Genomic DNA, 18,616 nt, shown 5'->3' with positions numbered 1-18,616 from the left:
GCTTCACATCTGGGGGCCCTGGGGTTTGAACTGTCCCCGCTGCTCCCGGACCAGGTGGGGATTTGTCCCAAGCCCTGAACAGCTGCGAGCAAAGGTTGAGGCCAGGAGCTTAATTCCCCTTCCTGAGGCTGGAGTTTGTACCCCTCGTCCCCTCCCTCAGGGCTGCTGCAGCTCCCCCACCGTCAGGCAAAGCGACCCCGACCCAGTGCAGAGCTGAGCCTTAGTTTGCAGAAATTACCGAAGCATTAAGACACCAAACTGCAGCGGGTATTTATTAGACATTCCTCTGAACCGCGGGGCCGCTTCCGACTCAGCCAAGAACACAAAACGTTTGCACACGATGAGCAGCAGTTACAACAGTGCGTTACCCCACCGGGCCTGTGCAAGTGGAATTTCCCTGAGCCCAGAGCAGGTGCTGAATTTCATGTTTAAGCCCCGCCTAAGGTACCTGGTGCAGGTACCGTTCCTGCCCCCGCAGCGCTGTGGGGGTGACCCATCCGCATCGTTTCACAGCGCAGCTGCCTCCTGCTCCACTTGCGTTCAGGTAATGATTTCTAGTTCAAAATAAGCCATTTTACAAGCAATCCTTCATCTGCTGTTGGGATCAACGGTCCCTCCAGGCACTGGGCAGACTGGAACGAGCTTTTCAGAACCAGTTAGAAGAAACTCAGGAGCTACCAGCAGCAGGTGCTTCCCCCCAGGCTGGGAGAAGGCGACCCCGGGTGTCCCTGGGTCAGTGAATTGGGGCGGGGGGCCTCCAGGGGTGCTGGATCACGGACCTTCAGAAGGAGCCACCCCTGAGCTTGGGCTTCCCAACGCCGTCTCTGCTCTGCAGGGGCAGCTACAACACCTGCCCCCCGCCCCCCTCCAGTTCTGCCCCTTTCAGGAGGTGCTGGTTGGCATTTCTAGGACTAAACTACAGCCCCTGCCCCCAGCCTTGGCACTAGGCCCTTGCCTGCAGCACTCCAGAGCACAGGCCGGGTATGTTATTTTAACAACTTATGGCTTCATTATACCTCAAGATAAATCAGACTCAAAAATATTGCACAGACAAACCCAGCAAAGGTGAGGTTCTACATCCCCACTGAGCCAGTGTGTGCAGTCACACGGCCTTCACCACCCGACAGAAGAGTTTGTGGGTAAAGAGATGTAAAATAATTCAGATAGCAGCAGCATGCAGTTAAACGTGCATCAGGGGGAGGGAAGTACACTGCTATAAAAAGAAATCTGCCTTTCTCCCTCAGCAGGAAAACTGCAGTTCCTGATTGTTTTACATTCAGCTCAAAAAAAAAAAAAAAAACACCTTTGGTTAAAACATAATATGGATTTAAGGTAAACGTTGTATTGCCCTTATAAAAATGTAAAGACAAAACCAACAAAGCAGAGATATTCGGGGATACCTCAGCACTGAACACAGACAGGAACACACCGGGCACGGACACGCTCACCACACTGCGGCACGAGGGCCGGAAGCGGTTCGGAAGGGCTGTGGGACCAGGGCTGCCTTTATTCCAACGGGAGCCACAGGAGGGGAATCGGCCTCCGGGTTTCCTTCAGTCCGAGGCCTCCGCGCTACTGCCGAGGAGCGGTCGTGGAGGGTGTGTCCACCTCTGCGTAGAACTGGGCGATTTGGGCTTTGTACTTCTGGGCCACCGCTGGTCTCTTCAGCTTCATGGTGGGGCCTGTGGGCAAAAGCCAGCACAAGGTTTTAGGGGCGACGGTACCATCTGGAGACAGGAACCGGTATCGGAGTGGAACAAGCCTGAACAAAGATTCAGGACACGTGAGCAGACGTTGGTTTCTAAATTGCTCTTTGTGATTAATGAAATCTCCCCTTCCTTCCCCTGTGACGAGACACAGCGCAGCCATCCTGTGAGGGACGGGGCAGCGCCGCTCAGGTGGGTTCTGCCAGGAATTCACCCCACCCTCCCCAAAACTATGGCCTGGAAAAGCCACAGTGAGGAAGGGCCTTGGGGAGCTCTGGGTGTGGGGGGTGCTGGGGGGGGAGTTGTCTGCAAAATACCCAGGGAAGAGGGGAGGGGGTGACCCCAGCAGCCCCACCCACCACTCACCAAGCTCTCCCCCGAAGACGGAGAAGTCCTTCTCCAGAAGGACCCACTTCTGGACTTTCTGGGCATTCGAGACCGCTCCCTCGTTGACCGCCGCAATTCCCTTCTGGATCGCCGCGTAGACGGCCTTGTCTTTGCTGCTGATGATTTCAGAGACTTTGGTCGCTTTGCTGCCCAGTTTCTGACAGTATTCAACAGCTTCTGGAGCGAGGTCATCCAAGGGCTCGCCCGTTTCTCCGTCCGACTTGCACTGCAAGGCACAGCCCAAGGGGCGACTCGGGATCACTGAACACCGGGTTCCCCTCCCAGCGACGAGCCTCACAGGGACCCACCCCATCTCCTTCCCCGCCCCAGCGCCAATTAATCAACCCAACATCCAATTAATCAACCACTGCAATTTTCATACCCCTGATGCAAACCACCGCTTCAAATGAAAACTCGCTGAGGCAAAATGCAAATGAAACTCCTCCAGATCTCTGCCTGCTCCACAGCCCTGTCAGCACCAGGGAGCAGGCTGGGGACAGAGCTCACCTCCCCAGCTGCTCCCGCGCTATCCCAAGCTGATGCCCTTTTTCTGGACCTTTTTTCTGGGCTGCAGTTTACTTCCCTGCATCCCACAGCAGCGTAACAGCCTGCAGGAAGTCAACACACACAGCACCCGACTGAGAGAAGCACAGCACCAACCCCCGGGCCTGGCTGGGTGTCTCTTGCACAAGGGCGAGGTCGTCAGCCTCAGCCTCGCTAACGAGCAATTACCACCATCCCAAAAACCCACCACCCGTGAGGGCTCCAGCCAGGAGTCAGCCCAGGCCACCACAGACGCCTCACTGTGGCATTTAAAACCAGCGTCTTGAATCACTGACAGCTCGTTACTGTCCAGGCTGCTCCAGGAAATACTAAAAATGGGTAAGAAAAGCAGCAGGGTTTCTTTTTTCAGTCTCATTTTTAGGTCTTTCACTTCTGTTTTCTGCCCTATGTGGTACAAACAGTTACCCAGAAGAACCCGACAGCCTGATCAAGCAGCGATGCTCATTTCTCTGTACAGTTACAACCGCTCTTTGCAACTCAGCTACAAGTCATACTCCGCGATGCCTCCCGTCTCGAGAAGACGATGTAAAAACGTGTAACAATTACCCTTCTCACGGGAATCAAACACATTCAGCAACACAGATGGATTCCCACCCTCTTTTCTATTACCTTTAGCGTTAGAAGCATAGCAAGGAATTTTTCTTTGTCTCCAACCAACATGGCATTGCTGATGAGGGGAAGAGCATCTTTTACAGCATCCTCAATGGGAACGGGAGGAATGTTCTCACCTCCTGCAGTGATGATGAGCTCTGGAAAAGAGTCAAACCTTGATTGATGCTTAGAGCTTTTCCCCCTTCCTTCACATCTGAGATAACTTGATAACCCCTTTGTGTCCACCGGATCAAACAGGGTGTCTGTGCCCCTGCACCCAGCGAGGGCAGCAAACCTGGAGGACTCTGGTCAGGCCAGAAGAGAGGAGCCGGAGGCCTGCGCGCACACAGCGCTGTAAAAGCTGCTTTAACACTCCAGGGGGGTCTGTTTGCAGTTTGGGAACACGGGGTGTGGCGTACGAGCGCCTTTGTACCCTGCCACAGTCACCTGAGGCTCCAAGGCGTGTAAGTTGGTACCCAGGTGTTCAGAAACTGAATCTGCTGAGGCAGAGCAGAGTTTTTGAAGTTAGACAGTGTTGACGCAGAGCAGAGCCGAGCCTGCCTTTCTTGGCTGCCTTTCACAGATTTCCTAAGGCAGCTCCTTTGTGTGACCATTTATCTCTTTGTGAGGACTGAAGTCTTGCATGAAATTGGATTTTGTTTGGGGTTGGTCAACGCGGCGTCCCAAGACCTGCGTTGCTACAAGCTGTTTTCACAACTCTGTTAAGCTGCTGCTCTCCCTTACAGGTTAAGTAGCAAAGCTTGCTGAAACGGGAGGGAGCTGGCAGTACGCACAGCTGGACCTGGACACGTCTGGCACACAAAAACAAGCCAACAAAGCACCAACTACTGCTGCTGGAATCAGAATTCCCCTGCAAACACGCGCTGGTTTCAGAGGTCAGCCCTCTCCTCCCGTCACACACCTTGTCACATGCTCAGCGGCAGGACACGCTGCAGCCATATTCATATTAAAATCTTCAGAAGTACTTAAATATTCTTCTGTGCAAGCCACAACCACATAACCAGCAGGGTCTGAACACACTGTATCACAGTACTGACAAACTCAGGGGATGCGTTACCTTTAATTCTGCCAGTGATGTAGAGGAATCCATCTTTATCGTGCTTGCCAAGGTCACCTGAATGCAGCCAGCCATCTTCATCAATTGCCTCTTTGGTTTTTTCTTCCATGTTCAAGTAGCCCATGAAGATGTGCCTTCCCGAGAAGCAGATCTCCCCGTTGCCATCTCCATCTGGCTTATGAATCAGTGTCTGGCAGCCTGTGAGGGCCTTTCCGCAGCTTCAAGAGAACACACACCCATGGCATTTAAAACAAGAATTTAAAAAAAAAAAAATCCAATAGCTGAGCAGAATGAGACTACAACAGTGCCTTCTCAAGCTAAAGTGTTTGAACAAAGCCAGGCGGCTTTTTATTACAACTGCTTCAGCAAGAAACTTGTAAACTTAAAAGGCATCTGCTTATGTAAGGGGAACTACAGAAAAAGTTGTTATTGCAGAGAGATCAGTGCTCGCACACCTGGTGTTTTCCGCCCATTGTTCTCAAACACCTGAGCTTTGCGTTAGAAGATAAATGTCCCTGGCAGCAAGCTCTTACTGATGGTGGTGTTCACGCCGCTGACTGAACCCACAGGGACTGAACAAGCCATTCAGAGCAACAACAGTCTTACTGCATCTATTAATTTGACCTTAAAGCGAACTGTGGGCTAGAGTTACTAATTTTTCTTTCTCCCCACAAACCCTTTGCTGCTTCCTCAGTTCCTACAGATCCAGGCCAAGTTAAATTTAAAGTAACACGGCTGCTGCCCTTGGCAGATCTCTTCATCTGCAGGATGTGACCAAAGGAACTGGCTCCCTAGTGACTTTTTACTGGCAGCAGAACTCTGGGGACATGCCTGACGCAGGAGAAACCTTAAAGCAGCTCCTCCTCCCAGCCAGTGCTCTGCTCAGAAAGGGGTTTACCTGGTCAGCTTGAACGCATGAGGCAGAGAGATTGTGTGAGGCCCAGAGCTCTCACTCATGCCGTACAGCTCAAGCACAGGAATGTTCAGACTTAAAAAAAATTCCAGCGTCTCCCTGGTAATGGGAGCAGCCCCCGTGTAGCACTTGGTGCACCGGTCCAGCCCAATGGCCTTTCGCACTTTCTTGTACACCAAGTGCCTGGCTAAGTGGAAATTCATCGGGACTTCAGAATACCTGTAGGAGAAAAATGGTTACAAGAGCTCAGTCACCAAGTAGAACTTCCTCCCCTTCCTCCTTTAACTTCAGCCTATTTTAGTCTATTCAGTAAAAAAATTATTCCCCTCCCAGCCCTTGCTGCTCACCCGACACTGGTACAAGCGCTACATTTGGCTTTTACTGTCCCTAAGTCTGGCCTGTTACACAGGATCTAATTCCTGATCTGATAGTAAAGTTCTCCTAATATCTGTAACACCCCTTAAGTGTAGCTCATCATTACCCGTTCATCCGCTTCAGGTTTGTCTGCAACCCGACCCCCTTGGCCCACGACGCCACTTTTCTTCTGAGTGTTGATGATTTTGCACCTACAGATTTCATTTTTTCTTCCATTTTCTCCCAGACACGAGGAACTCCCAAAAAAGCAGTTGGTCTCACTTCCCGCAGGGTGTCTACCAAAGTGCCCTGAGCAAAGCAGAATTTAATACAGTTTTTAGAAGTGCTGCACTGCGGACTTCAGGTCAGCACCGGTCGCTAGCCGAAGCTTTGGACTTTGCCATCAATTTTGAGGAATTGCTCAGTGTCAGCCGCTGTGCCACCATGAGAAACGAACCCCAGGAGCATTCAGAGGCCACAGCGGTTTTGAGCAGACAGCAAGGGCTGATGCTTTCAGTGCCAGCACTGACACAGAGCCAAGAGAAGAATCGTTCTCTTCTCAGGACACGGATTTAATGGTGGTGGCATTTTGCAATGTGGACAGAGCAAATATAAAGCCGTTGCTCAACCCAGCTGTCGGGGTGGAGAACTGGTGTCAGGCGAGACACTGAGAAGCTCTGAGCTGTGAAGTGCTCGGTCAGCGTATCCCAGCTCACAACAGAAGGCAAAGGTCAGAGTGGCTGTACTTGTCCAACCAACAGACCCTTACACAGCAGCAGTTGGTCACTCTGCAAATAAACCAGGCTAGCAACAGCTTTCAGAATCGGGAGATAAGTCATCCACGTTTGTTTTAAAGCACCCATCCCAGCTACAAGCAGGTGGATGGCTGTAGGATTTTTAATTCTCTTATGTTTTTACCTTTAATGCATCTGGCTGAGCAAAGAAAACTTGAACACCAAACGTCATTGCCGACCAAATATCTGACATCTGGGCTGCAATATGGCTGAGGGGCAGGTAGCTGACCACCAGTTCCTGCTTTTCTTTAGCATCTTTCAGCATGATGAAGCGCCCCGCCGCCGCCGCCGTCCACGTCAGCTGTAACAAGACCCCACATCAGTATTTAGTGACGGCTCTTCCGAGCAGGCACAACGCAGCACACGCGGCTCAGAACGAGCCGACAGCGTCCCGTGACCGTGACATCAGGCACGTTCTTCAGTGGATCTCTGCCCTCCCTCAGCACCCACCTAAGGTCACAGTTGTTGCAATGAGCAGCTGTACAGAAAGGTACTTACGTTGTCATGACTGAGCATTACTCCCTTGGGCTGCCCAGTTGTCCCCGAGGTATATATCAGTGTACAGCACTGGTTGGGCTTCTGCGACAAAACGATTTCACGGAGCTGAGTATCTGGAACATCTTTGCCAAGGGCCATGAACTCACTCCACTGGATTTAGAAGAGAAGAGCTCGATCACTTTGTAGCCTGTCATTCATGTGCAAAATTAAACCCTTTGCTACACATGAAGAGAAGGAAACGGTTTCCTACATCCAAACCTCTGGCAGAACGTGGAAGAGGTTGTAAATATGTGCTGTCAGCCCGACAGTGTTTTCTGGCTGCCACAAGAGGCATGGCAAGAAGCAGAAAAGGAGACAGATCCACCCTGAGGAAGCTCACTAGCTCGGCAGCAACTCTGGTTTTGACTGGGAGTGCTGAGCTGGAGTAACTGTGGGACCTGAGGCTGCCTTGCAGAGGTCAGTACACTAACACCCTCCCTTACAACATGGATTATCAAGGTTTGAACAGCAGCAGACATCTACTGCTTCAGCAAGGCAAGCAATCCCTCGCTAAAACCAACACAAGCTCATGTGATGACAGTCCCCTGGAAGGTGATGGTGGCTGGGAAGCCATCAGCTAAACTCAGCCAGAATTCACGAGCCCTCAAGTTGCCCAGTACTTACAGAGTACAGGTTTGGTCTCTTCTCTTTCAGCTCTTCCCCATACTGGACAATAGCTTTCAGATGAGGTAGTTTATGCTGAATCTGTGTTAAGAAGGGAGATTTGTGAGAAGGAGCAAATCCTGCTTGTCCCTTTTGAGCCTAAGTAACCCACCACTTAACATGCTACTGCTACTTGCCATTTTAAGTAAAGCTGAGACTCTCATCTGTGTTTATGAAAGGGAACAGGGAAGCCTCACTAGAGACAGTAATCATTTGGACTGGGACATTGCCAGCCAACCTAGGGGGATGCTCAATTGTTTGTTTTGGCTTCTCAAATTTTAAGGTCAAGGCTTTGCTAAGCTGTAGAACCACCATTTAACCTCTCATGAGATTTAGCACTAGTGACTACTCATCTGGCTTGAACAGGGAGCACACCGAGTAGGCTCCATCAGTTCACCTCTGCTTTCAGATCCACCATTTTCCCCAGGTATTACCCTCCCACAGCATTTACCCTCCCACATCTGTCAGGAGGATGCTGTAGCCTCCAGTCATTTAAAAAGTATATTTACTTCTAAGATTTTCTGCAGCTGTTTATGGTTTTCCACAACCAGAACGTTGGCACTACAGCTCTCTGCTACATAACAGCAGGCCTCAGGAGAGTTGGTAGTGTAGATACCAACAGCAAATCCACTAAAAAAGAAAAGGAAGAAAAACAAAACAGAAAAGTAAAACACAGAATTAAGAGGATAAGCAGAGTTGCTGGCAAAATTCAGACCATTTAAACTTTAACTGAGGAAAAATGTTAGGAAGAATATCCCATAAAACAACAAGAAGTGGAGGGCTTAATTCCAAGAGCAAAGGCTCTGTTCTGGGGCACGGGACGTGTCAGAATGGTGTAAGGGACCAAAATGTCTCAGGTGGAAGGCAGTTATCAAAATCCAGTGTTGTGATTCTCTGGCACTTCCCATCATATTTTTCATCACAGTGTCAGTAAGCATGCTTTGGGATTAACCTACTGCTCATCTTATTTCGAGATAAGCACTTGGCTAAAAAATTTAATTTTTGTCTCATTAATTCATAATGAGGAGCATTTAGGTTCTAGCTATCTTCATTAAATTCAAACATAAGCAGTTGGTATTGTTGGGTTTTTTGGTGGGTTTTTTTCTTGGTTTTTTTTTAATCAAAAACTGCTTCTCACATGAATACTGAAATTACTACCTGAATGCTGACACAAAATGCATGTCAAGAGACAACATTCATTCTTACCCTGCAAGGATAGCAGCAATGTCAGCAATAAACCACTCTGCAGAATTAAATCCCAAGATGCACACTCCATGGAAACGCTCTAGTCCCAGCTGTAAACAAGACATGAGATTACAGCAATGTTGCTTTTCCTTTGAAGAATGCTTAAGAGTTAATTTACAGATCTCTGCCGCGAGCACAACGTCAAGGGAAAAGTTCATGCTATTATATAAGGTAATTCACACTGAAAAGCTTCCCAAGACCTAATATGAAACCAGTTAAGTTTTGGATCAGACACTGTCCCACTTTATCAGTAGGCAGGAAAAAAAGGATTTGCTTAGGTCTGCTCTGGGTAGGACCAGCTCACTGGCACTAGCAGCTTTCTAAAACTGCAATCCAGGTAATTATCAGTTCCCTTCAGGCTGGGAACGAGAAGGTAAGAGGTTAAACACCTACTGAGAGATTTCGTACAGGTTAGATATGTCAAACATTAATAATGACAAGAGCAACAAGCTCCAGTTGTAATAATGACAGTCAGAGGCACTTCGCTATGAAATTCCAGCTGTTGAAGTCCCAGTCTTTAAATCTTCAGCCATTCTCTGATTTTGTCCCAGAGAGGCAGTATGTAGACTGGAAGATCCCACCATAGGAGTAAAAAGAGTGGCCTTCACTTCAAGAAGCACGACTTCATCATGAGAACAGTAAGGATATGTAATGCTGGTCTCTCTGCGTGTCTTAACTGCCAACAGTACAGGCCAAAAGGCTCAGTCAGTTTGGACACTTAAGTCTGATTCATTCAAGTTTTTTCTTAGAAAGATTAAAAATTACATGCCTTCTGAGGGGCATGGTCCAGGTTTGCTGTTTACCTCTTTAAATGTTTCCTTGCACGCTTTTTTTTAGTTGAATGCAGAAGCAACTTGCAAGAAATTCAAACAAAAGTACTGTGGTAATTACCGAGCTGCTCATTGTGTGTTCGGGTATTTCCCTGTCACTTTAAGCCTCACCTACACCCAGAGATTTGCAGGTTTAAGATACAGTTGACTACAGCCATTTCAGCAGTTAAACTGACTGAATATGAGGAGAATTCAACAAAAGCTTACCTTCAGAAAGCTTTTTGCTGCTTTCCAGCACTCATCATAGTACATCTTATATGTTAGTTTTATCCACTGGCCACCCTTCTTGGATGCAAGGGCATAATAATCACCATATTTACTAGCAGCTTCCTGGAAGAGCTCATGAACGGTCTTTGGTGCCTCACTGCCTATGCCCTGTTCATCCAACCTCAGTCTAACTTCTCCATCTCGTCGTGTGGTCCACACACTGGAGGTAGGAGGTGAAGAGGCTGGTTTGAAAGAAAAGTGTTCAGCATCTTATATTTAGAAATTACTTTCTGCCATAACAGAAATATAAATACAAGTATCAAACATATCAAAGCAAATGCTAATATAACCCCTCTCACCCCCCTTTTTGACCTTTTATTCTTGGCAAGTTTGCTGTACAACTCCCAGTATTTTAGTCCAGGACTAATAGATGAAGCCTTTAAAGCACTTTCAAAATTTTGTTAAAACATTTCCCACTTATCCCCCTCTAACCTGCTTTGCTGCCCTAAAGCACTTGTACTGGTAAGGTTGCAGCTTCCTATAACGATCATGTACACTGTGCCACTGTGCTTGTTTACTTTTTTTTTTTTTTTTTTTAAGGAGGACTGAAAGTAGTACATTATTACCTGGTAGATAAGCATTAGGTGACACTACCTATTTTACCTCCTGAAGCACATCTGTGCTTTAAAGTCAAAGTTCAAGAGGCTTCTGGACAGCCCATCCTGCAATTTGAGTTTCTTCTTCCACTGTTACGGCTTGCTAAATGCCTCTCTCATTTCAGTAATAATTTTATGCACACCACAGTAACTAAAAATTCTTTCTACTTACCTTGGAAACCAAGCGTGTCTGTCTGACATCCCTCTGTCTTAGCACCTGCAGCTGTCTCAGTGCTGCGGACCTCAACAGCTCTGCAAAGCAAAAGCAGTTAGTCTTGAGTAGGCTTTAGCCTGCTGGCAGAACAACACCGTCAGCATCCTTGCCCCTTCACTTAATTATAATAGTCCTTGGATGTCAAAGTGGTTCCTGATGTTCTGCAGGTGACTTTACTAATTTTACTAGCCTGCATGGCTATGGCAACAAAAGAGGTCCCTCCCCGAGAGTGCGCAAGCTTTGCCTGCACTGCTTTTAAACACATGGATGTTGTCCTAATTACAGCTATCATTTCAGATGCGCTGCAGAAGAATCCATAAACACGTCATCCAGAAAACAGCGATAATTTAATACCAGTGGTCTGCTCTAGGTGCCTGAAACAAAGAGTCTACAGCAGCGAGGAGGAGGGCAGGAAGGGTCACGGGGATCTGGTGCTTATCTCCTGTCTGCATCGTTCGAGTGTAACGGGGAGGGGGGGCCCCGGCAGCCTCTCTGCTAGGCCGAGCAGCAACCCCCCTGGCTAGATTTCCTCAGGAGATTTCCTGCAAAGGCCAGGCCAGCTGAGGAGCAGGAAATTGATTTAACAGGAAATCTTGTTCTTAGGTATTCCTAATAAAGCTAGCGCATCTGGCTCCCCCCAGCTGGTTGGGAAGAAATGGAAACAGGCACATCCCCCGTGTACTTCAGCCCCACTCCTCCCCAGGAACTTGCCCCGCAGCGCCAGCTGGAAGTTGCCCCTTTCAGCCTTGCCAAGATGTGGTGAAACGCTACCTGCCCACCGCTGTAGGACAGCGTTCTTCCTCCGTCCCTTTCCAGGACAAACTTTCTCATTAAGTGATGAAGAAAGGAATAATCAAGCCCACGTCAAACCACAAGTTGGAAGCCAGACCTTGTGAGATTTGGTGTTGGAGTCCCTGTGCTCTGCTCCCTAGAAGGACATCCCACCCCCCAACCCCCAGGCAGGTGACATTTGTTCCCCTACCCCAGGCAACACCCTGCTGGGACCATCAGCATAGCACTAAGGTCCAAGTTTTAGACAACCCAAGATTATATTCCAGAAAGCCAAAATTTCCATCTTGCCTTGCGGAACCACCCTCCCGGGGCCCTTTGCTCCAGTCCATCAGGAAGGTGTGTGTTTCTTCACACCAGTGCTAGGTTTACTCTTCCCCATGGCAACGTTTGGTGCAAGGTTCCTCTCCAGCACCTACTCCTGGGTCTCCCAGAAGGCCTGCAGGCTCTGACATCACAAGGGCCCCAACCCTCTGCAGGGGCAGCTCTGGGGTGAAAAGAAGCCCCGACATCTCTGCCCGTCCCCCTCAGACCACACAGGCAGGAGCTCCTCTGGTCCCGTGCAAACTCCTCAGCCTAATCTAGGCAGCTTCCCACCGAGCCCCACATTTTCTTCCCTTTCTACTAGACCAAAGAGAAGACAAGCCAGCACGAGGCACTGTATGAATTTCAGAGTGAGGGGTAAATCTCTTCATTTTACATTTTTTTCTGAATTTCTAGGGGATAGTCAACGATTATTGCTTCAGGCATATGATAAGGTTTAAGGCATAGAGAAGATTTGACACAGCTACTCCCACGTACTGTCCAAAAGCAGAACTGCCTCTCCTAACCAGTCTGCAAGCCAGAAACCAGAGGGAAGTAAATAATGTTTTTTTTTCTTTATTTCCCCAAAGAATTACAAGATGTTCCCAACTATGTGTTTCCTCCTCATTGAGAACATTTTTCAGCACAGATTAATCCTCAGTTGCAACAGTTCTGCATCATTTCCCCACCAGCTTTTAGGATCAAAGCATGCAAATGATCCAGTGATACGAGCAAAAAAACCCCAGCTTTTTCCCTTACAGTGAATCATCTTTTTCTCCCCCTTACTACATGCAATTTAAATGCAGCCTGAAAAAAAATTATGTAAAGAGTTTTTTGTCAGCTATATCCCATTACGCTGCGGTGATATACAGGCCCTTAACTAGTGATCTGTTCTTTAGTAAGAGGCTGCTTAGATTTACAGAGAGACTAACAGGAGTTTGATAAAAATCAGCAAAGGTACTGCACACAAGCTATCACCTACAGAGGCAGCCTCTCTGTTGTCAACATAATGTTGTATTTGCCAGGTATTCTAAGTATTTGATCAGTGCCCTCCTAATTACATAGAATTAACAATCATGCAAAGTTCCTTCCTAAGAGGTGATCTTTCCAGCTACACGGAATATTCTGCCATTCCTGTGCTTTATATTAAACACACACTACTTCAAGCTCCATACTCCGTGTAGTAGCTACGTGCAGCAAATTTAATGCTGTTCCTCTTCTTTTGAGAGAGCAAGATTGTAGATTCAGCTTTTAGGTTTTGGAAGTAGTAACAAATGTTTGAAAGTTCTTCCAAAAAAAAAAATCTTAATTAATTTAAGTAAACATGATAGAATACAAACTATATCCTATGTACACCACAGAGAAAATCAAAGTTTAAATGAGACAAACCCAGTTGAAGAGCTGAGCAGTACATCATCCAGTGACACCTCACAGTTCCCTTGAGGATCTGAAGTAAAATAACCCGTGGGGACTGGTTCTGCAAGTGCCATACGTGCATCTGACTCACACAGCATTGTCCCTGTAAAAACAGGTTTTAAAAATTAAAATACAATCAAACACTATGGTAAAATCAGCTTCCATTGATGTAGCTATCCGAGCAAGGCAAGCCCAAAGCAGGCATGACTTGAGACTGCTGGTTTTGCATGAAATAGGGTAAATTCTCACAGCAGACGCAGCGCACTCTGCATCACGCTCGGTTCATTCGAAAAACCTGATCATCAGTAGACGATACATCCACTCCCACATTCGAAAACAAGCGTGACAATTACAGCTTTGACAGCTTTTACCGTGAGCTTAATTTAAATTTTACACTCCCTTTGCCCCAAATGTTCCCACTCGTCTCTCAGACCCCCCCAAACCCACCACCAGCACCCCCCCCCAAACCCGCCACGGCAGGGCTCTGGGTCCAGCCTTACAACGCATCGCCTTTGTGCCGCCTCTCCTCCCGCAGCCGCTCCGGACGGGCGCCCAAGATGAAGTGTAATATCCTTTATTTTTAAACTAGCGCCCAGGAGGCAGATCTGGAGCATCTTATGTCATGTGCTGCCTGCCTCGCAATTGGAAGCGGCTCCTCACCCCACACCGCCGCCTCTTAAGGAAGCTCTGGCTCCGTGCCTGCCCGCCAGCCTCGAGCACACCGGGATTTGGGGTCCCTCTTGGGGGACACAGCCTCGGGACACCCCGGAGATTTAACCTGTTCTCATCAAAATCACAACGGCTGCAAAAGCGCTGTTTTCAGTGGCCCCTACATCGCTTTCAGGACTTTGTCTTTAGGGGATTTCGTCACCTAAACGAAGTGTTGATTTTATTTAACATTTACATTCGTCAAAAGCCTTTGATGCTTATGAGTTGACAGGCTGAGCTTTAATTGTTTCAGGGGATTTCTAACTGATTGGAGATGAATCTCATTATCCTTGATCTTTTTAAAAAGTGGATTTTAGCACGCTATTTTGTTACCTGCATCAGACAGACGCAATTTAAAGCAGGCAACGTGAAGAGCATGTTTGTCTGAATGACGACAGACGGGAGGAAATGGAAAGAGCCCTTTATCTAACGAATCCGACACAGCCGAGCTCTTCTGCCTCTGACGGGTGGGGAAAGCCACGGCCACAATTCACAGCAGGCAGACCTGCCTCCAGCCCAGGAAAGCACATCCCCCCCTTCTGCTTACTCATCTACGGAAGGACACGTTGCTGCTCACGCCACGCTCTGCTACAGGCTACAACTCACAGCGCAAAAAAAAAACAGTTCAAGTCACAAGCAGCTGAGAAAGGGATGTCTCCAAAAATCCCATCTCTGACGCTCCAAGATAATTGGCAGATGTCACCCAACACCCCATTCAAGGCTAAAACACCAGAGCGGTTTATTCTGCCTTTTTTTTTTTTTTTAAATAAGACAGCTGTGAGAAAAGGGGCGTTTTCTCTACAGAGCAGCCCAGTGCTAGGAGCAGCCACCCAGACCTGTGAAACCTGGGTTTAGTTCCCTCCCCAGCCCGGAGGGACTCAAACCCACATCTAGAAGAGCATGCTGGTTACCAGACTGCGTCGCGCCCGCTGGAGGTGCCACCACCGCCTCTTCTGGCTCAAGGACAGTCCCAGGCACGAGGCAAGGAGTGGACTGTAGCTGTCAACACGCCTGACCCCCTTTCACAATACTGCACCCACGTCCCTCCCTGGTGCCCCAGAACAAGGAGTTCAAGGCTCCCCTGCATCCTGAAGGAGGCTTTTCTCTCTGCACTAATTACAGCATTTCTCTCGCCATCTGCTCTTGTTTCAAGAGATAGGGTGGGGTGTCCTCATGCCAGTTATCTCACAGCACAGCCCAGCAAGTCTTGGGTAGCAGAGGTTGGTTGGAAACACGCTGGGCAAAGCAAGGCAGAGGTGTCACCTCCCAACAGGCGTTTTGGCTGGTAGGCTGAGGGCTTCTGCATCATCACCTCCAGTCACTCGAGAGGAAAAAAGGCTTCAGCGTGGAAACCATGACCACATTCTGCCCTCGCTGTGCACACACTCTTCACTGAGTCACCCTGTACGGGACAGACCCCTGACAGCAGCGTCTCCTGCTGAGAGGTGTTTGGTTCCCAAGCGGGGGCACAAAGATCAAGGGCATGAGGTTGCACAACTGGAAAGTCCAGGGAGATGCAGCAGGACATCGCTGTCACCATCACATCCAGGGGGAAGGGTTCTTCAAGGAGAATCTAGATGTTAAGGCCACAGGGCCCTCAACACCGGGAGGGCGGCAGCACCCTCCTGCAGCAGCAGAACGACTGGAGAGCGCAGGTACACTTGTGCCAGGAGACTGAAAGCTGAAGTGCAACCTGGGTGTGCAAGTTTCCTTGGGAACACAGGCCATATATAACCACATATATAACAAATTTAGGTTAGAAATAAAAATTTGCCAATATATATACTCTCACTAGCTCTAAGCACTGCAGCTAGCCCCTTCCTTCTCTGACGCTTCGTTACAAACACAGCTATGCTGCACAAGCCACTGGAAAACACACACACCCGCCAGAGCCAGGCTTAAGGCTCCCGGTAGCTCACCAGAGCCAGGCTTAACCCTCGCGGTAGCTCACTGGGGCGAACGGGATGACGAATGACCCTCTCCTGCCCCACGCTGTTTCCAGAGGAGTTAACACACTGTGGATGCACCACAGATGTTCAGGAACACGAAGAACACACACCCAAACAAAAACCTGCTGAAAGAAACCTCCCTTTCAATTAAGCAGTGTGACAACTAAAGTCATTTAAATACAAAGCATCTTCTGCTTTGAGGGAGCACTGTGTCCTAGAACTGGAAGTTGGTGAACTATTTCATTGAAACGGCTGCAGAGCTTCACTGACAAAACAGAACAGAAGTTTGACTATGTGCAAACTCGTGACAGTCAACAGGACAGGAGTGAAGGTTTCATTTGTATGAGGCTCTGGACACGCCTTTACTTAGAACACACACAGAGCTTCAAAAGCATCAGATCAAATTCAAATTACTGCATATGTTCATCAGCCATCTTGACATTTTCCAGCACAGCCCACTTCGCTTCCCGTCACCGATTTCTTTTCTTTTTACTGGTAAAGGAACCACGTCTGATCCGGTCCAGTTTCCACTGTGCTGATCAGCTTTACGAGATTGCCACATTATCTCACTGCCTTGCCACATTTCCTCCAAAAGTGAAACTTGTCCTTTTTATTACTTTCTTTAAAGATTTATTAAGTGAGGAAACAGCAGCTGAGCAACCAACTCTTCCTCTTTTCGATAAATTCAATTTTTTAAAAGGTCAGCACTAAAAACCTCCTAAGCACTAAAGGTTTTCTCCTCAGCAGCACCACTGACCACGGCGTACGGCTGAGATATTATCTGATACCCTCCTTATGCAGGAGAAAACACGAGGAAAAATAACCCCAGCCTCTACAAGCACGGTACCACACCAGAGATCCTGAATGATGACTGCAGACAGACGTTTGACTCCACCACCGCGCCTTCAGAGCTGAAGTTTGCTCGAACAAAGCCACCCACAGAACATCGCTCTGTCGGCCAGAGCCAGGGCTGCCCACCCCGAGCAGGGCACCGGCGTGGGCTGACCCCCAGGGCCGGAGGCACCGCGCAGCTCCTCAGCCACACAGGCCACCGCGTAACTCCTGATTCTAAATTTTAAGCCGGTTGCTTCTCCAGGACACCGGGATCTTTGAGGTGAATTCCCCAGCAACGTGACTCACCAGGAGGCTGAGTTCCTCTTTCCTAAAGTATTTGCTTCACTACACCAGCTGCGCTCATTTGCCTGCAGGCGGGAAAATCCCCTCGCGCAGAGTAAGAAAAGCACAGGGAGGTGTTTCCACAGACGTGTCACCCGTGTTTCTGCCAGCTTCCACACCGAGATTTCCCCCCCACTAGACGGGCCCGCCCGGCGCGGAGCCGGCGGCGGTCGGTACCGGAGCGACCCCGACCGCTCCCGTCGCCTCACGGGCTGTCCCGGGGCGGGTGACACCTGCCCACGGGGCAGGGACGGGCCTTCTCCTGGGGTGTCCCCGGCCCGCTGCGCGGCTGCCCTGCCAGGGCGGGTCGGCCCCAAACGAACCGTTTTATTTCACCCAAAACTAATTCCGGCCGCGTGGGCCCCGCCCGCGGCGGGTGGGCTCAGGCCCGTGTTCAACCCCCGCAGCAGCCCCACGCCGCCGCCCTCCCCCTCGGGACACCCACTCCACGGCAGCGCGGGGCCGGGCTGGGGCTCGGCGTGGGCGCCGCCGCGTTTCCCGCGCCGCGAGGGGCCGATGAAGCGAAACCCCCCCCACACACACCCCCCCCCCGCCACGCGCAACCGCCCGCGAGTGGAAAACGGCCCCACGCGCGTTGGGCCGCGCACGCGCCGTTACCTCAGGAGCCGGCGGGCGCGCGCGCTCTGCCCCCGCCACGCCCCCCCCACGGCGCGAGAACAGCGGGCGCGCGCCGCCACGCGGGGCCCTTTAGAGCCCTCGCGGCGGGGGGGGCGGAGCCAGCGCCCAGAAGGGGCGGGGCGATCTCCCTTCCGCCCCACCCACCCGCCCCCGCTCGAAAGCCCCGCGCGGCCTCGCCATTGGACGAGGCGGCCGTCGGAAGGCGGCGAGGCCCCGCCCCTCGCCCCGCCCCCCCTCCTGCGGCCGAGGTCACTCGCGGTCGTTGCCCCGCCGGGCCCCGCCGTAGAGCCCCGAGCGCCGAGCGCCGGCCCCGGGCCGAGCAGCGCGGCCTCTCCGGGCGGAGCTCAGCGCCCGCGGGCTGCAGGCGGGCCGGGGCGGCGCCCGCGGGGCGCTGGGAGAGGCGTGAGGGGCCTCACGGTGCCCCCGGCAGCGGTGGGCGCCCCAGAAGTGGAGGTGCAAGCGAGCAGAAGAGAAGCAGAGCTGGAGGGAAGCTGCTACAAGGATACTTGAAATTGCGAATGTACAGGGACCTGTAAAGTGGGACATTGAGTTTTAATGTTAGACATCACTTGTGTTTTACTAGCTTTTATTTTTCCTGCATTTTACTGTAATGTATATAATTTCATTTATACTTTTTCCTAACTACCCTCTGTAGTCATTACCCACTTATAAGATGTTTTGAAACCTTTAACTCCTTGCCTAGTAAAGATAAGAGAGAATTACAGAATCATCTCGGTTGGAAAGGACCTCGAAGCTCCTCCAGTCCAACCATGAACCTCACCCTGACCGTTCCCAACTCCACCAGATCCCTCAGCGCTGGGTCAACCCGACTCTTCAACCCCTCCAGGGATGGGGACTCCCCCCCTGCCCTGGGCAGCCCATTTCAACGCCCAACAA

At 50.1% G+C, this 18,616-nt stretch overlaps 1 protein-coding gene across 4 annotated transcripts; it reads right to left on the bottom strand.

The window, feature by feature from the left end:
- Nucleotides 1-245: 245 nt before the first annotated feature.
- ACSBG2 (acyl-CoA synthetase bubblegum family member 2) lies at nucleotides 246-17,797 on the bottom strand. Of its 4 annotated transcripts, none has more exons than XM_074808648.1 (15): nucleotides 17,699-17,797; nucleotides 13,221-13,350; nucleotides 10,698-10,777; nucleotides 9,870-10,111; nucleotides 8,794-8,882; nucleotides 8,097-8,217; nucleotides 7,549-7,629; nucleotides 6,886-7,035; nucleotides 6,512-6,688; nucleotides 5,721-5,902; nucleotides 5,225-5,458; nucleotides 4,327-4,544; nucleotides 3,267-3,406; nucleotides 2,073-2,319; nucleotides 246-1,682 (listed from the first exon to the last, which is right to left on the bottom strand). In XM_074808648.1, exons 2-15 carry the CDS (start codon nucleotides 13,343-13,345, stop codon nucleotides 1,573-1,575), a joined length of 2,196 nt encoding a protein of 731 aa, XP_074664749.1. In that variant the 5' UTR covers nucleotides 13,346-13,350; nucleotides 17,699-17,797; the 3' UTR covers nucleotides 246-1,572. The 4 variants fall into 4 exon arrangements, with proteins under 4 accessions (XP_074664749.1, XP_074664750.1, XP_074664751.1 ...); XM_074808649.1 differs by lacking the exon at nucleotides 17,699-17,797 and adding an exon at nucleotides 17,045-17,345; XM_074808650.1 differs by lacking the exon at nucleotides 17,699-17,797 and adding an exon at nucleotides 16,757-16,775.
- Between the last annotated feature and the right edge of the window lie 819 nt (nucleotides 17,798-18,616).

This window comes from Strix aluco, chromosome 29 (genome assembly GCF_031877795.1).
Source record: "Strix aluco isolate bStrAlu1 chromosome 29, bStrAlu1.hap1, whole genome shotgun sequence".
Classification (NCBI taxonomy): Eukaryota; Metazoa; Chordata; class Aves; order Strigiformes; family Strigidae; genus Strix; species Strix aluco.
This window is presented reverse-complemented; position numbering and strand designations above follow the sequence as displayed.

Bases quoted from the DNA above. Each gene is read 5' to 3' on its own strand.
- ACSBG2 (XM_074808647.1), bottom strand. The intron at 10,112-10,697 runs GTAAGTAGAAAG...CTTTCAAACCAG, and splicing joins AGACACGCTTGGTTTCCAAG to CCTCTTCACCTCCTACCTCC. The intron at 8,218-8,793 runs GTAAGAATGAAT...TTTCTTTTTTAG, and splicing joins ATTGCTGCTATCCTTGCAGG to TGGATTTGCTGTTGGTATCT.